This window comes from Staurois parvus, unplaced genomic scaffold, assembly GCF_062004578.1.
Source record: "Staurois parvus isolate SC_StPar_1 unplaced genomic scaffold, SC_StPar_1.0 ptg000073l, whole genome shotgun sequence".
Lineage (NCBI taxonomy): Eukaryota > Metazoa > Chordata > Amphibia > Anura > Ranidae > Staurois > Staurois parvus.
The window spans coordinates 535084-554139 of record NW_028317869.1 but is presented as its reverse complement, the minus strand read 5'-3'; the positions used below and the strand labels follow the sequence as shown (position 1 = coordinate 554139).

The 19056-nt window shown below is 45.6% G+C and overlaps 1 protein-coding gene across 1 annotated transcript in view; it reads left to right on the top strand.

Moving 5' to 3' along the window:
- The window catches only part of LOC149469349 (uncharacterized), a 98370-nt gene that overhangs the window by 69494 nt on the left and 9820 nt on the right, over positions 1–19056 (top strand). The window contains exons 8-9 of the mRNA XM_089669372.1: positions 466–1638; positions 1860–2849. Of these exons, the coding sequence (XP_089525498.1) occupies positions 466–1638; positions 1860–2849 (2163 nt within the window). The remainder of the gene's footprint in view (positions 1–465; positions 1639–1859; positions 2850–19056) is intronic.

The following is a 19056-nucleotide window of genomic DNA, read 5'->3' as shown; positions in this document are numbered from 1 at the left end:
GTCTTTACCAGATTCTGCTGCTTCTTAATGGCGACCTCCAAACCCTTCATCTCCGGCTTCATGCTCTGCCTCTTGCTGCTCCATGACTTGTCATGGAGAACTTTCTTTTTCTTGTAGTCAGTTTTCAGACTCACCAACTTTTCCTCCTCCTTTGCGATTCTCACCAGATAATCAGCAACCCGCTCTCTGAAGACAGGGAGGGATTCCCCACTTTTAGGGCCACAGCCAAGGTCTTCAGGTGCTGGTAAAGTATGGGAAGGCAAGCTGGGTCCCTCAGGGGGAGCATGGTCTGAGCCTAGCCCAGAAGAGGCCATGTTTCTGGGGCCAGGCGAGCAGGCCTGGCCCCCTAGTGTCTGGAGAGGGAGAGCACCTGCAGCACAACCTCTCTGGTGCAGAGTGTAAGCTCCTCAGAGACCAAGCTGCCTGATGTGGGCGGAGTCCTGGTTTGGGGGAACCAATCAGCTCCTGTGTAGTAATCCTCTTTGTCTTTGTATTTTAGTCCATGGCCGGGAGATGAGGAAAACCTCCGAGGATTGTCTCACTTTGTCTCCAGACTGGAAAGTAGAAGATGAGGACATCACACAGTATAGTCCAGGAGAAAACCCGGCTCCCTCCAATGTCCATCCGACACCACCCAGTGTAGATGGACCATCGGATTCCTCATATCCTGAGGACCCTCAGACTGTGCAGGACCGGGCCGGTCTTCCAACAGGGAAGAGATTCTCCTGTACTGAGTGCGGGAAAGGTTTCCTGTGTAAATCTGCTCTTAATAGGCATAAAAGATGTCACACAGGTGAGAAGCCGTATTCCTGTGCTGAGTGCAGGAAATGTTTTGTATTAAAATCACATCTTGTCACACATCAAAGGCTGCACACAGGAGAAAAAATATATTCCTGTCATGAGTGCGGGAAATGTTTTTCACAGAAGTCCCATCTTTACACACATGAGAGATCTCACACGGGGGAAAAGCCATATTCCTGTCCTGAGTGTGGGAAATGTTTTTCACAAAAATCCAGTCTTTACAGCCATCAGAGATCTCACACAGGGGAGAAGCCGTATTCCTGTCCTCGGTGCTGGAAATGCTTTTCAAGGAAGTCCATGCTTTCCAGACATCAGAGATCTCACACGGGTGAAAAGCCATTTTCCTGTCTTGAGTGCAGGAAATGTTTTACACAGAAGTCTAATCTTTATGTACATCAGAGATCTCACACAGGGGAGAAGCCGTATTTCTGTCCTGAGTGCGGGAAATGTTTTTCAGACAAGTCTAGTCTTTACAAACATCAGAGATCTCACACGGGGAAGAAGCCACTTTCCTGTTCTCAGTGTGGGAAATGTTTTTCACTGAAGTCTGATCTGTACACACATCAGAGATCTCACTTGGAAAAGCTGTATTCCTGTCCTGTGTGCGGGAAATGTTTCATATATCAATCATCACTTGTTACACATCAGAGATCTCACACGGGGGAGAAGCCGTATTCCTATCCTGAGTTTGGGAAATGTTTTTCAGAGAAGTCCATTCTTCATAAACATCAGAATTCTCACACGGTGGAGAAGCCGTATTCCTGTCCTGAGTGGGGGTGGGGACCCTCGTCCTATAATCCCCTCATCACTGTACCTCCTATAAAAGACAGTTCTGGTTGTTTCCTCACTCTCTGACTAAGGTCCATGAATAAAGAAATGACCTGGTGGGAGATCAGAGGAGCCATTTCCTAGTTCCCTTGAGGGTGGAATTGTAAGCTCCTCAGAGACCAAGCTGCCTGATGTGGGCGGAGTCCTGGTTTGGGGGAACCAATCAGCTCCTGTCTAGTAATCCTCTTTGTCTTTGTATTTTAGTCCATGTCCGGGAGATGAGGAAAACCTCCGAGGATTGTCTCACTTTGTCTCCAGAATGGAAAGTAGAAGATGAGGACATCACACAGTATAGTCCAGGAGAAAACCCGGCTCCCTCCAATGTCCATCCGGCACCACCCAGTGTAGATGGACCATCGGATTCCTTGTATCCTGAGGAGCCTCAGACTGTGCGGGACCGGGCCGGCCTTTCAACAGGGAAGAGCTTCTCCTGTCCAGAGTGCGGACAGTCCAGTGTTTGCAGACATCAGAGATCTCACACGGGGGAGAAGTCATATTCCTGTCCTGAGTGCAAGAAATGTTTTTCAAGGAAGTCCAACCTTTACAGACATCAGAGATCTCACACGGGGGAAAAGCCGTATTCTTGTCCTGAGTGCGGGAAATGTTTCTGTTATAAATCCCATCTTAATAGGCATAAAAGATCTCACACGGGGGAGAAGCCGTATTCCTGTCCTGAGTGCGGGAAATGTTTTTTGAGGAAGTCCCATCTTTACACACATCAGAGATCTCACACAGGGGAGAAGCCGTATTCCTGTCCTGAGTGCGGGAAATGTTTTTCACAGAAGTCCCATCTTTACATACATCAGAGATTTCACACGGGAGAGAAGCCGTATTCCTGTCCTGAGTGCGGAAAATGTTTTTCAGATAAGTCCAATCTTTACGCACATCAGAGATCTCACACGGGGGAGAAGCCATATTCCTGTCCTGAGTGTGGGAAATGTTTTTCAGAGAAGTCCCATCTTTACGCACATCAGAGATCTCACACGGGGGAGAAGCCGTATTCTTGTCCTGAGTGCGGGAAATGTTTTTCAGATAAGTCCCATCTTTACAGACATCAGAGATCTCACACGGGGGAGAAGCCGTATTCCTGTCCTGAGTGCGCGAAATGTTTTTCACGGAAGTCCCATCTTTCCAGACATCAGAGATCTCACAATTGTGTGAAGCCACTTTCTTGTCGTGAGGGAAGTCCTGTCTTCCTGTACATCATGGGTCCCATACAATCCTGAAGGTGTATTAGTGCCTTGAGTGCGGGAAATGTCTTCTAGATGAATGTTGCTGGACATCCCAGCTCTTATGTGGGGAAGAAGCACACCCTGATATACACCTCAGATATACTCCATGGCTGATCTTCATCATGGAAGAAACCGTTGATAAGGATATCAGGGGTCACCAAAGACATGGTCCTGACCTGTGATTGGCTGAGTACGTTTTGTGGTGGGAGATTTCACAAACACTTGGAGGTCTATTTAAAAATAAATGGTTCTACCTCCTATATACCGGACACTTCCACCCCCTTCCTGACCAGGTCGACTGGTAACTATTAGCGCTCTCACACTTTGAATGACAATTACACAGTCATGCAACATTGTACCCAAATTATATTTTTATCATTTTCTTTCACACAAATAGATATTTATTTTGGTGGTATTTAAACACCACTTGTTACCATTTTTCTTGTTTCTTGTTTTTACAAATAAATAGTCTTTCCTTGTAAATGTAGACAAAGGTGTATTCTGCTCCATTTCTTGGGTACAATAACCCCAATCAGTGTCTATGATTCAGTGTGTAGGAGAGTTATAGGCCCTGATTCACTAAGATGTGAGTGTATTAGCAGAGACTGACCATTCAGGCAGACTCCGGTCAATCAATCAGTCGTCTGACCAGCGTCTAGCAAGCTCATTGACGAGCGTCTATTGACTACTTTGCTATCACTAAATGTGGTATCCCGTCTGGCACATGTTTAGGTGCAATACCGGATATGTTCGCTAGATGGCGCACAAGCGCGGGCTTTATTAATATTGGCGTTTTTATGATGGCAAAAGAGAATCCTTAGAATGTAATAAATAGTACACCTGTATTAGAATTTTCTATTTTCTTCTATTTCTTTTTTTTGCTGTGTCTCCAAAATGATCAGGAAAGTAATGCATTTACTAATGAATGTCATACATTCTGTACTCAAATGTTAAACATTTTCACACTTATATCTCAAATAATTTATATACTTCTAATTTCCCAATATAATTATATATCTTCATTCTCTTTAGTCATGTAACTATTCTATGTTAAAGACAAGTGCAGCGCTATAAATGCATGTGATCAATAATGAACGCATGTAAAAACCAAAAAGTGCAAAGAATTGCAACAATGATGTAATATTGTAAATGGTGCTAAAATAAGTTCATATAATCATTCCTGAATAATGGAATGTCCTTCGTGTGAGAGTACCAACTCAGAGAGTGCCTATGAATGGCACGTGTGGTCTCTCCATGACGGACAGTAGTGCATGAACTCGTGAAAGGTAAACCACCCTTGGGACTGGTCTACACTCACCAGAACAAAAGTATTAATGTGCATGGGTTATACACATCACACATCTGGGGGTGCAGCGGTATGCTGGCAGCTATGGGTTAGTCATCCAGCTCCATCCATCCATCCATCAGGGTGGGTGCCCAAATGGTCCTGGGGAGGAATTAGCTCAGCCACAGGAGCCAGAAAGGTGCTCAATAGTGTAGTACACTGTCACAGGGGTGGATGACCTTTCACAAGTTCATGCACTACTGTTCGTGGTTATATTTATCTTGTGTAATACCATTTTACTAGTCTATATCATTTGACCATCGCTCGCTCTATCATTTTTAAACAATGTAACTATTCTACATTATAGCTCAAACTGTGTCTCCCACAGTGGTTTAGTGGTTAGAGCTCAGAACTTACAGCACTTGGGTCATGGGTTCTAATCCCAGTCATGGCTACATCCTAAAAAATGGAGATGAATGTTACCTATGTACTGTTCTTCTGCCAATTAGGAAATGTGCAAGTTTTATGCCGTGTATATTTCATTGTAACTTTTTTCTCTTTTAAAACCGTCTTCTTATACAACTTGACCCCCTCCCCCACCCCGTCATCACCTGTCCCATATGCAAATCTACGGATCACCGCCCCACTCTTTAACTATCTATTTACTGATCAAGTGAATGTGTCTCATTTTCTATCAGCTACAGCTCAGATCTCACATTATTATACAATTGCTGATTGTATCTCACCACTAGTCTGATTGAATTCACAATTCCTGGTCAGTCCCGTTCCCTGACCTCTAATAAACTTTAGGGCCAGTTCACACTACATGTGTTTCAGTTGCTTTTTCGGCATCACAAACGCACAGAAAGAAGGTTATGTGGTTGTCAATGTCATAGTTCACATCAGCGCTTGCATTTTCAGTGCATTGCAGGTGCTGTAAACAAAGCTGACCACGCTGCATTGTTTCTGCACAGAACTGTACTGGAACACATTGAAACGTCCTTGAATGTACTAAAACGCACATGTCCCTAACTACATTGAATACAAAGAAAATAGAAAAAAATAAGTGGAAGGGATACAAAAATGCAATGTAAACATGTCCAAAACGCATCCAAAATGTACTGGAACACACTAAACATGCATGCCAAAAGGGCATGAAAAAAACCCATCAGGAACACATCTAGACTGTTTCTATAGTGTGAACCGGCCCTTAGGACTTGTTCACACCATTGGTGGTGCAGAAACGCATGCAAGAACACACATTTTCCAGCACAGCAAAGAAATGCAATGCCCTCTGTAGATGTGCGCAGGTACCATGATGAAAACGTTGTTGCACCTACACACGTCTATTAAAAACAGCCCCATTCACAGCCACAAATACGCATGGCACCACACTACTGTGCGGTTAGGTGCGACACACTTGGAAAATAACATAAAAATAAGCCAACATGGCTAAAACATATCTTGAGAATATGGGGACTCTGATATCCGGCGACAGTCCGTTCACCAACGAGAAGCAATTCTGCACCCCTAAAACCAACATAGAGGAAAGGGATGGTCAAATTGCTGTGCTGCTTCCAAACCACCTCTGGCATGCCAGGGTCATTATGCAGGTCCTCGATGCCAGTTCTTGCCTGCGGCCACAAAATATCCACTGGCCACGAGTGAAGGTGAGTGGAGGACGTGAAGGTGGATTTCTACCAGCTTCAACCGCAAGCAGTACCACTCCTGAACAATGAGAGCAAATAATCATTGACACGTCATCATGACAGTCAATTCTCAGTGCAGGCTATCTAGAGGGTCTTTCCTTTTTAACCATTTCAAGAGTTCAAGGAAACATTCTTGGAGCATCTACTGTGTTTGGAAAGGCCAAAGGTCACCCCCTCCCCCAGGCACACTAATGCTTATGCAGGCCATAGACGGGGAGAAAAACAGCCGATTTTTCTTTTAAAAAATGAAAAATTGGTTGTTCAAGCGGCCGACGTTACCAGCAATGGTAAAAAAAAAATCGGCCGATTTTCATCCCGTCTACAGCCAGCAAAAAGTGTCTCTGCAGAGAGCTCCGCTATTTCTTTGACAGTTCCTTGACATTTACAGCGGTTGCAACAATGTATCTATTTGTATCCATTTAGGATACAGATGTTTTTATTCGGAAACAAATAGATACAATGTTGCAACCGCTGTAAATGTCAAGGAACTGTCAAAGAAATAGCGGAGCTCTCTGCAGGGACACTTTTTGCCATACTGGAATTCCTCTCATTTTTCATCCTTCTTCTTCTTCTTCTTCATCATCATCCTCTTCTTCTTCATCATCATCCTCTGCATCATCATCCTCTTCTTCATCATCATCATCCTCTTCTTCATCCTCTTCTTCTTTTTCTTCTTTTTGTCTTCCTCTTGCAGGTCACTGCTCATGTGCAGATTTTTTATCAGTAAAAAATCGGCCAATTTGCCCATCATTGCCGCGAAAATCGGCCGATCGGCAAATTCGGCCGTTTTTTTTTCCAACTTTACCGAAAAAAAAAATCTGACAAAATACCGAAAAACGGCCGAACAAATAGCCCACTAACGATCCGAAAATCGGCCGATTTTATTTTCGGCCGAAAAATCGGCCAATTTTCGACCCATCTATGGCCTGCATAAGATATGGTGTGGCCCTAGGGTCAATGTGTGTTTAGAATACTTCCAAAATGCACATACAAAAACACTCCATCCAAATGCATGTTCCATGTCTATAGCATGTTAAACAGAAAAAAAATGCACTTACATAATGTTAACATGCGCAAGTAAAAGTAGACAAAATCCACATCCTTTTATTGTGGCTTCACATACATGCATTGTGGTCTAACACCGCACTCCTGGGCAAATCACATGCAATTTGTGTGCGTTGCAATTAGAGACAAACATTTTGCACACCTCAAATTGCACCGCATCCGGGCCAGAAATGTGCAGGACCCTTTTTCAGGGTATGCACATGTATTGTACTGTCCAAGGCATTGCACACTAACGCATTGCACACTAAAAATGTCAAATGCGTTAGTGTGTACAGTGCATGAGTGTAAAATGCTTTAGTGTGTACAGTGCATGAGTGTAAAATGCTTTAGTGCACACTGCAGTGTACAACGCATTGCACACTGTAATACACTGTAATACCGTGTACACCCACACATTGTAGACTGTAATGCACTGTACACTGTCATGCAGGATGGAGCTACGCATTGCACACTGTGATACGCTGTCCACTGTCATGCAGAATCCAGCAACGCATTGCACACTGTAATACCATGTACACCAACACATTGTAGAATGTAATGCATTATACGCAGTATACATGTCCAGATATTCAAAGATTAGCCATGAAGGCCTAGCTGGTTACCTATTGGGCGACCGCAGATAGCCGAATAACGCTACACTGCATCCAGGCAGCTCTGGGAGGGTGTCATATGACATCCTGGCAGAACGCGCTCTCCGTGATTGCTGTGTCCTAAGGACACAGCTGATCACGTGATGTGGTAAAGGCCAATCACAGCGGCTTTTTACCATGTGATCAGCCACGTCCAATGACACGCTGATCACCGGGAAATGCATTTGCCGGGTCTTGGCTGCACTTTCATCACGCTATCAGAATGTGTGGAAAGTACTGCCGAGAACCAGCAGTTATCAAAGCAGGGGTCGGCCCCGATGATCAGTGCCCACCAGTGCCACCCAACAGTTCCGCCCACCTGTGGCCAGCAGTGCCACCCACCAGTGCTGCCTCATCAACACACATCAGTGTTGCTAAATTACCAGTTTACCAAATGTTATAATATAAACAGACTTTTATTCATTATGAGCTATTTTGTGGTTTATCGAGCAAAAAGTAAAATACACAGCAGCAAGTCAATACCACCCAAAGAAAGCTCTATTTGTCTGAAAAAACTGATATAAATTTAAGATGGGTACAATGTGGCATGACCGCACAATTGTCATTCAAAGGGTAACAGTGCAGAAAGATGAAAATTGGCCAGGACAGGAAGGGGGTAGGAGTACCCAGTAGGCAAGTGGTTAATATCATTGACCCATCAATACCCAGGAGCTAATGTACAGATAAGTAGCATGTGCACCAAGTGAGATTCTGCTAGGCCCCACCCACAACATTACAATTACCTGTCCCTCACATGTTATAAACATGTTTGCAATGGCCACACATACTGTACATATAAGGATCATCTCCTCAGTTGAGAACTGTGCTCTCGCCATGTCCAAATGCCAATAAGGTTATCAAAATTTTCAACCAACACAAAACCTCCAACCACTTCTCATCCACTTACACTCCCCACAACCACTTCCGGGTGCGCGCGCACGTGATGACGAACTTCCAGGATAGCCGTTCATGCGCCATGCGGACACCTGTTTGGTGCTTATTTGTTTGCAATCGCGCATTTCTATGCACGGCTATGATAGCTTTCGCAAATGTGTGTTTCTTATTGATTTGTTTTTTTTAACCTTGGCTAATATTTGTTGCCAAAGGCCAAAAATCAACAAAGTGTGGACTATTTTATTACTGTAAATCGAATTGTAGAAAACTTGTAGCTGGCTGCACAGTGAATGTGACATTCATTAGTACATAACAATATTGTGGTGCAAGTGGGGTTTTTTTTGGTTTTGAAAAAGCCAGTTTGCACCCACTTGCATATTCACGCTCTTACAAGCTACATTTGAGCAGATTATATAAGTATACAAAGTAACTATTAAGGTTGTTCATATATTGAACATAAAATAAACACAAAAACATCGGTGAAACATTTATTGATCAAATATATCGTCATTTATTTGGTCAGCAGGAACAAGTAGGTACAGTCAATATCTTGGTGAGTCACAAAAATAGGATTGATGTGGCAAAAATAAAACACTCCTGGTCATAAGAGCTTACAATCTAAAGATACTTCTAGTGAACTGTGTGTGCTCAGGTTATAGCAGGAAACAAAGGGGAAGATGAATCAAGTAACATTTTCATGCACATAGGATTTACTTACACAATCATTTAGTATGAAGATCCATTCACAAAAAAAGTCTACAGATCAAAATATCAAGAAAACAAAGCATGTGAAAAAAACCCCTCCCACCTCTACAAATCCCCTCCCACCTCTACAAATCCCCTCCCATCTCTATAAATCCCCGACACATACATTTGTCAGCAGGTTTGTCAGAAAAATGCATTGGAGTCTAAATAAGCAAGCAAAATTAAAACAAGAGCAGATTTTAAACAAAACGATTGACATGTGTGAGGCTTTCAATGCAAAGAGAAAAAACACAATCATTGTGCAATAACACACAAACACTTTACAAGGCCAAAAATATGCCAACATTTCCAGCCCACTTCCAAACACAGCCTCAGTGGTGTCTGGGGCAATTCACCACAAAATCTCCCCCCCCCCAAACACAGCCTGAGTGGTGTCTGGGGCAATTCAGCACAAAATCTCTTCCTCCCCCAAACCACACCATGCAAGGACTTAGTCACAAACCACCCGGCCTAGTAACAGGCCAAATCACTCCCTACTGCACATCTTTATATAAGCTAGGTTGTATTTGGAGCGTGCCAAACAAGGCCCCACCCCCAATGAAGCCACACCCACCACTGACCTTAGTTTGGTCAGTGAAAGTGTTTTCACCTGATGAATCCTCTTCCTACCTGCATTAACCCTTGGTATACAGGCCCCACCCTCAATGAAGGCCACACCCACCACTGTCAGTGAAAGTGTTTTTCACCTGATGAATCCGCTTCCTACCTGCATTAACCCTTGGTATACAGGCCCCACCCCCAATGAAGCCACACCCACCACTGACCTTAGTTTGGTCAGTGAAAGTGTTTGCACCTGATGAATCCGCTTCCTACCTGCATTAACCCTTGGTATACAGGCCCCACCCCCAATGAAGGCCACACCCACCACTGTCAGTGCAAGTGTTTGCACCTGATGAATACCCTTCCCACCTGCATTAACCCTTGGTATACAGGCCCCACCCCCAATGAAGGCCACACCCACCACTGTCAGTGAAAGTGTTTTCACCTGATGAATCCTCTTCCTACCTGCATTAACCCTTGGTATACAGGCCCCACAAATCAGAAAGATATATACAGTGAAATGTACGTGTGCAGCATACAACAGAACATTGAGCAGGGATGTGAAAGGGAACCCCAATTGGAACCTTTATTGCTACTATGGTCACAATTCCCTCCAGATTCTCGCATGAGTTAAGACAGTCACATGACCACATCTTGTATGCAATACTGAAAATGACAAATCGATTTGACTAGTATGGTGAATTTCCCATCAATTGGCAAAACACTCCAGAAATCAAACATCACCAAACATTACACTCTGGGCAAAGCTGATTTACAAATCCTGCGACTTCCAGTAAAGTTGACCATTTTAATGCAATTTTCAAGACATCTGACACAGATCTCTATGCAAATTGCCACTAAAGTAGTACATGTACTACTATAGAAATCAGTGTTTGAAACGCACCCATGTGGTTGCTCTAATAGCAGACAATAGGGTGCCACTTTGCAGACGATTTACAACTTGCATGTTGTGCAAATCACATGCCAAGTCCCACTCAATGAGCACGCTATTGGAGCGTTCATATTGTTGTGGTTCAAACTTGGTCGGAGCCGCAAGTAATAATAGAGTAATGAATACACTACTTTTCATGCAATTTGCTGAGAGATCGGTGTCGATTGTCTTGCAAATTGCACTTGAAATCACCATGTACCCTAACTTTGAAATCATGCAACTTCTATGCAAGTCACATGATGTGACTGTGGTGTCAATAACACCACTTAGAAATCTGCTTTAATGTGACCGGGTGGCCCCCAGTAACATTGTTTGCGATTGCCATGCAATTGGCATGACAGGCGACTTGCAAATCGTAGACCAAGTCAAACCCTATTGGCCACTGTAGGCTCTGTTCACATCCAATTGGATTGTGAACTCGTGCAACTTCACTGTAAGTTGGGCAATTGCCGCATCGGATTAGATGTGACAGTGGTGTTAGCCCCCAGTAACATTGTGTGCAATTTGCCATGCAAAGGGCAAGTTGCTGGCCATGCCAATCGCATGACAAGTCGCATCCAGGGTGTGCAATTTCAGGTGCGATTTGTGAATTGACATCGTACCTGATATTGGATATAATGAATGTGAATGTGAGTGTATTAACGTACGCCATTTGTTGCAGTGAGAGTTCAAAGGTATTTGAAGATTTTGGCCATTTATTAGCAATTTAACATCTAGACTCAAATAGAAATCGCAATGCTACACACAATTGAAAACACAACTAGTTAGTAATTCTCTAGAAAACACAGTAAAATTGGCAACTTAAACAGTAATTTTCATTTGCATATAGTGTGAACGAAGCAGGAAAATCAACAAAGGAAATAAATCTTTGAAGGCGTGCGGTACCTGCCTGCTGGGATAAGGGTCTGCTATGCATTTGGGGGAAAAATGCACGCCAGGATTTGTGACAAGTTTGATGTGTGGATTCACCAACCAAGTCTTTTCTCTCTCGCTCACTCTTCAGTATGTATCTCTCGCTCACTCTTCTTTGTCTCACTGGCTCGCTCTTCTCTCTCGCTCACTCTTCTGAATGTTTCTCTTTATCACTCCTCAGTATGTATCTCTCGCTTACTCTTCTTCGTCTCACTGGCTCGCTCTTCTCTCTCGCTCACTCTTCTGAATGTCTCTCTTTATCACTCTTCAGTATGTATATCTCGCTCACTCTTCTTCGTCTCACTGGCTCGCTCTTCTCTCTCTCTGTCAGCTCTTTGCTTGCCAAATCCTTCACAAAAGTGGGTGGAGTGTAAACCATCATTATCAAATCTATTAGTGCTCCAGGCCCTTATCTTATCCCATTGTATGACATTCACATAAGGTGCAGCTTTGAAGGTGTTTCAACAGACAAGGCCTCATTCTAATTCACATTTTAGGGATCATTTAGACAGAAAGCAAAGATGTTGCCAGAACATGTATGTGAAGACAGCCACACACGGAGATCATGCTACTTCCTTGCCGTGGTTGGGATTCAAACCGACAACCCTAGAGCTGTGAGGCAGTAGTGCTAACCACTAATCCACGGAGCTACATTGCTAACCCAGCCTGTATTTCTGTGCTGTGAATCAATCTAAGGTCCCTGGGCAAGGTCAGTGTAACTACCAGATATCTCCAATGTGACACAAATGTTGTGCTATGTTGCCAATTCACATGTATGTTGGTTCTATGTATCCCAATACAAAGGACTGCAATACTAATACAGGCGTACCTCGGTGTACCAACGCCTCAGGGAACGTCATATTTGGGGTACAAATGCCAAACCATTTCAGTTAATTGGTCTGTTTACAAATGTTTGAATAATTTGGTATGGGCATGTGGCCTGGTATGGTTCGGGGGGGGGGGGGGGCGCTCGCCCCCCCCTTTCCTGACCTGCTGGGCTGCATGCTCGGATAAGTATGTGTTATGGATTTTGGGGGGTACCCCATGCTGTTTTTTATTTCATTTCAGCGTGGAGTTACCCCTTAACATCCATACGAGACCCGAAGGGCTTAGTATGGATGGGAGGGGGGACCCCACGCCGGGTTTTTTACAAACTGTTTATAATTCCCTGCAATACTTTTACATCAACTGTCAGTGGGGAACTCCGCCGACAGCTGAAACATGAGCGCTGCATTGGTTTTCACTACTAAAATGCTGCATGAGTTGATAACATAACTCATGCGGGATTGTAGGAGCGACAGCCATGTGTTAATGTTTCAGCTGTCAGCGGGGTTCCCCACTGACAGCTGAATGTACAAAAAAAAAAAAAATTGTGGGGTCCCCTCTCCCATCCGTAGCAAGCCCTTCGGATCTGGTATGGATATTAAGGGGGAACTCCACACTGAAATAAAAAAAAAACAGCTTGGGGATCCCCCCAAAATCCATACCAGACCCTTATCTGAGCATGCAGCCCGGCAGGTCAGGAAAGGGGGGGGACGAGCGAGCGCCCCCCCTCCTGAACCATACCAGGCCACATGCCCTCAACATGGGGGGGTGCTTTGGGGAAGGGGGGCTCCCCCCCAAAGCACCTTGTCCCCATGTTAATGGGGACAAGGGCCTCTTCCGTTATTGGGATAATTGGTCGGCCATTTTTTGGGATTTTAGCATATTTTGTTTACCAGTAAAGTTGAAAATTTTTTGTTCCAAATTTACTGATAAAAAAATGTGCCAAAATCCCGAAAAACAGCTGACCAATTAACCCACTAACGGCCCGAAAATCGTTCGATTTTTTTTTCGGCAGAAAAATCGGCCGATTTTAGACCCATCTATGGCCTGCTTTACATGGGTCTAAAATCGTCCGCAAAAAAAAACGGCTGATTTTCGGCCCATTAGTCGGTTAATTGGTCAGCCATTTTTGGGGATTTTGCAACTTTTTTTAATTGGTAAATTTGGATACAAATTGGCCGATTTTGCAGATCGGCCGATTTTAGCTGCAATGATCGGCAAATTGGCTGATCTTTTAACAGATAAAAAATCTGCACATGAGCCATGACCTGCAAGAAAAAGAAGAATAAAAAAAGAATAAGAAAAAGAAAAATGCAGGCCTTAGATGGGGCGAAAACTGACCGTTTTAAAAAAAAAAAAAATTTGGTTGTTCAATGGGCCGACGTTACCACCAATGGTAAAAAAATTGTTCGATTTTCGCCCCGTCTACGGCCTGCAAATATAATAGCAAAGTAATTACTTCTGTCCCTGCACAGAGCTGCGCTATTATATTTGACATTAAAAAGTATAAAGGTTGCAACATTGTATCTATTTGTATCCGAATAAAAACATCTATATCCGGAATGGATACAAATGGATACAATGTTGCAGTCTCTATACTTTTTAATGTCAAATATAATAGCGGAGCTCTCTGCAGGGACAGAAGGAATGTTTCAGCTGTCATCGGGGATTCCCACTGACAGCTGAATTTCAAATTATTTCCGTGAATTAAATAAATAATAAAAAAAACAGCGTGGGTCCCCCCTCTCATCCTTACCAAGCCCTTCAGGTCTGGTATGGATATTAAGGGGGAACTCCATGCTGAAATTAAAAAAAAAAACAGCGTGGGGACCCCTCAATATCCATACCAGACCCTTATCCGAGCATGCAACCTGGCAGGTCAGGAAAGGGGGGGGGGGACGAGCGAGCGCCCCCCCCTCCTGAACCATACTAGGCCACATGCCCTCAACATGAAGGGGTGCTTTGGGGCAGAGGGGGCTCCCCCCAAAGCACCTTGTCCCCATGTTGATGAGGACAAGGGCCTCTTCCCCACAACCCTGGCCAGTGGTTGTGGGGGTCTGCGGGCGGGGGGTTTATCAGAATCTGGAAACTCCCTTTAACAAGGGGGCCCCCAGATTCCGCCCCCCCCTACGCGAATGAGTCTGCGGTACATGCTCCCGCAGACTTATTCACAAAAAAACTAAGTGTGGTGTAAAACACAGTACAGGGTCTTTGACAAGTCCTTTATTAAAACAATGTCCCCCGAAGTAGATCCAACGTCAATCGCGGCGGCGGCGGCAGCGGCAGGGACCCGAAAAAAGAAAAAAAGGTTCCGCTCCCGTCGGAGGCTTCCAGCCTTGTGAAGAAAAGCCTAGCTGACATTTCTTATATAGGTATGGGGCGGGGCCAGCAGGGAACAGCAAGCATGTGACATGGGGCGGGTCACTCGGATGATGTCCCCGGCTGGCCCCGCCCCATACCTATATAAGAACTGTCAGCTAGGCTTTACTTCACAAGGCTGGAAGCCTCGGACGGGAGCGGAACCTTTTTTTTCTTTTTTCGGGTCCCTGCCGCCGCCGTGATTGACGTTGGATCTACTTCGGGGGGACATTGTTTTATTAAAGGACTTGTCAAAGACCCTGTACTGTGTTTTTTTTACACTTTGTTTTTTTGTGAAGGAGTAGCGGGACCATGTACTGCAGACTCCTTCACGTGGGGGGGGGCGGGATCTGGGGGCCCCCTTGTTAAAGGGGGCTTCCAGATTCTGATAAGCCCCCCGCCCGCAGACCCCCACAACCACCGGCCAGGGTTGTGGGGAAGAGGCCCTTGTCCTCATCAACATTGGGACAAGGTGCTTTGGGGGGAGCCCCCCCTGCCCCAAAGCACCCCCCCAAGTTGAGGGCATGTGGCCTGGTATGGTTCAGGAGGGGGGGGCGCTCGCGCTTCCCTCCTCCTTTCCTGACCTGCCGGGCTGCATGCTCGGATAAGGGTCTGATATAGATATTGAGGGGGACCCACGCTGTTTTTTTTTTTAATTTCAGCGTGGAGTTCCCCCTTAATATCCATACCAGACCTGAAGGGCTTGGTATGGATGGGAGGGGGGACCCCCGAAGGGCTTGGTATGGATGAGAGGGGGGACCCCACGCTGTTTTTTTTTTTTTTTTTTTTTTTTTATTGCGGACCTTTATTTTTACATTCAGCTGTCAAAATAAATATTATCTAGACCTTCAAAATAAGTAAAATCATTACAGAAATAATTATAAAGGATAAGAAACAAAAATAGAATCACTAGAACTAAGGAAATCTAATTAGATTACATGAAGATATGCCGAGTGCTGTTTATTAAACACAGGAGACACGACCGACTGCCGGCTGTCAGAGGACTCCACACACAGGAGACGCCACCGAGTGCCGGCTGTCAGAGGACTCCACACACAGGAGACGCGACCGAGTGCCGGCTGTCAGAGGACTCCACACACAGGAGACGCGACCGAGTGCCGGCTGTCAGAGGACTCCACACACAGGAGACGTGACCGAGTGCCGGCTGTCAGAGGACTCCACACACAGGAGACGTGACTGAGTGCCGGCTGTCAGAGGAATCCACACACAGGAGACGTGACCGAGTGCCGGCTGTCAGAGGAATCCACACACAGGAGACGTGACCGAGTGCCGGCTGTCAGAGGACTCCACACACAGGAGACGTGACCGAGTGCCGGCTGTCAGAGGACTCCACACACAGGAGACGTGACCGAGTGCCGGCTGTCAGAGGAATCCACACACAGGAGACGTGACCGAGTGCCGGCTGTCAGAGGACTCCACACACAGGAGACGTGACCGAGTGCCGGCTGTCAGAGGAATCCACACACAGGAGACGCGACCGAGTGCCGGCTGTCAGAGGACTCCACACACAGGAGACGTGACCGAGTGCCGGCTGTCAGAGGAATCCACACACAGGAGACGCGACCGAGTGCCGGCTGTCAGAGGACTCCACACACAGGAGACGTGACCGAGTGCCGGCTGTCAGAGGACTCCACACACAGGAGATGCGACCGAGTGCCGGCTGTCAGAGGACTCCACACACAGGAGACGCCACCGAGTGCCGGCTGTCAGAGGACTCCACACACAGGAGACGTGACCGAGTGCCGGCTGTCAGAGGAATCCACACACAGGAGATGTGACCGAGTGCCGGCTGTCAGAGGACTCCACACACAGGAGACGTGACCGAGTGCCGGCTGTCAGAGGAATCCACACACAGGAGACGTGATCGAGTGCCGGCTGTCAGAGGACTCCACACACAGGAGACGCGACCGAGTGTCGGCTGTCAGAGGACTCCACACACAGGAGACGCGACCGAGTGTCGGCTGTCAGAGGACTCCACACACAGGAGACGTGACCGAGTGCCGGCTGTCAGAGGAATCCACACACAGGAGACGTGACCGAGTGCCGGCTGTCAGAGGAATCCACACACAGGAGACGTGACCGAGTGCCGGCTGTCAGAGGACTCCACACACAGGAGACGTGACCGAGTGCCGGCTGTCAGAGGAATCCACACACAGGAGACGTGACCGAGTGCCGGCTGTCAGAGGAATCCACACACAGGAGACGTGACCGAGTGCCGGCTGTCAGAGGACTCCACACACAGGAGACGTGACCGAGTGCCGGCTGTCAGAGGAATCCACAGTAAGATTCACTATTAGTCAGTGGCTAAAAAACAAACGCCCATGGCAGAAGTCTAAAATGTGTTCTGCACATGCTCAGTTGTATCTGCCAAAGACACTGCACGGGCTTCTAGATTTTTACTGTGTCGATTTTCTTGAAAAAAACGATTTTTAACACATTCTTAATTTTTTTGGAAATAGCAGATATTGTTTAAAGTGAAGTCCTGATATTTGGCAAAGCAAATTTCTAAGTGAACGTCTCTGCAGTGATTTTTCATGGTGTTAGACGTGCCTCTTAGCAAGTCTGTTTTGTGAGTCTGATTCCGGGCGTGTGTCTTTTTGTAAATTAGATTGGGCGTCTGCTTATGGGCTCTGCTCAATAGTGAATTAGGTTGCAGGGTAAAAAATGACGGACGCCCATGAAAATTGGGCTTAAGCCCATAAATATGCGCCCACGCCCAATAGTGAATCAGGGCCTAAGAGACACACTCACACACACACAGAGAAGTCTCCATAACATCGTAACAAAAGGAGATTAGGAGTCACACTGCTCTACCGGAATCTGCTTAACACCAGGCAAGGCAAGTAACTTACCCTGTAATTCCCTCGCTATTCTATGTTTGCTGTGTCTTTATATACATATATATATATATTTGTGACATCTCCTTGTAAATATTTTATCGCACCTGTTTTGACCCTGTTAAAAATAAATCTCTCTTTCTGAAAGTGTTAAACTGTTTCTAAGCGCTTACTTGCAATTCACGAATCCCTGCCTTTGAAGAGACGCTACGGTTTGTTATATCTCTGTATAGTAGGTCCGCGGGCCGTGCTATATAGATCAATATTTCAATCATTATAGTGTATATTTGATAACGGGAGTTTCCCAGTCTCCGACAAAAGTGGTGGTGGCAGTATAGGGTTAGTTGCGTAACTAACCCGACCCAGTAACAAGCGCATTCAGGCTGCAGGCACCGATTGTAGACCATTAGCTGAGCAATCGCTGTGTAGGGTGCAGCTGGGTGTGGCCTTGTTACGCGCGTCACACCGCGATTTTAGATCGGCTGGTCCTTCGGTCACGAGTTTGGTGAGAAGGTCTGGGGTCTGACGCCATGGGCGTGACGTAGTACTCTTAGTCGCAGCTGTGCAATTGTCGCCTGTTGGTGGTGGCGACTGCGGGTCGTGACAATTATTATTAATTATTATGATTATTATAATTATGAATTAACTAGTTAACAAAAGTAAGAAATTGCCACGAAGGGGTTAATTCAGGAAGGTCGGATGCAGCAGTTTAGTAATCGATTGATCGTGACTGAAACTATGACAGGCGCAGATGTGTCAGGGACACACATCTTCATGGGGAACTCATTTTGCAGCTACACCGGCCTTGTGCTGGGTGTGTATGGACTGTTGATCCTTATAGAGGGGTCACCTCCACTCCCACCAAGGGGGACAGAAATATATGACTCCTCGGGGGAGGGGTTTTGGCCCCTTTGATTTTGCAGTAACATTGATTGCAGATTTAGTCCTGTAGAACATCTGGTATATGGATACAAACCCCCCCCAGCTGGGAGTAAAGGGTGGAAATGGCTGGAGACCCCCAGATTTGGGCAATGATGTCATCACTATAAATGGATAAAACCCCCGCTATGTGTAACAACTCCAAACCTACAAAAACCTTCTAGCGGACTGCTGCTGTAACAAAGGGAAGGATTCCCTGTCATCTAGAAGAGCATTATGTGTCACAGCGCTGTCCTATTGTGTGTGCACAGAAATCATCACAAATACACTACAAATATGTGGAGACATTCAGAGATAAAGAGCTCGGGGCTCCAAATCCTATTCTCTGCACATCCACTGCTTCCACTTTACACCCACTTCATTGGTCTTATGGGGTTTATCAATAAATGAAGGAAACTGAACCGTGTGCAAATCCATCCACAACATAAAGTGCTTTGTGCTCAAGATGCTGCTCCCTGCAGATC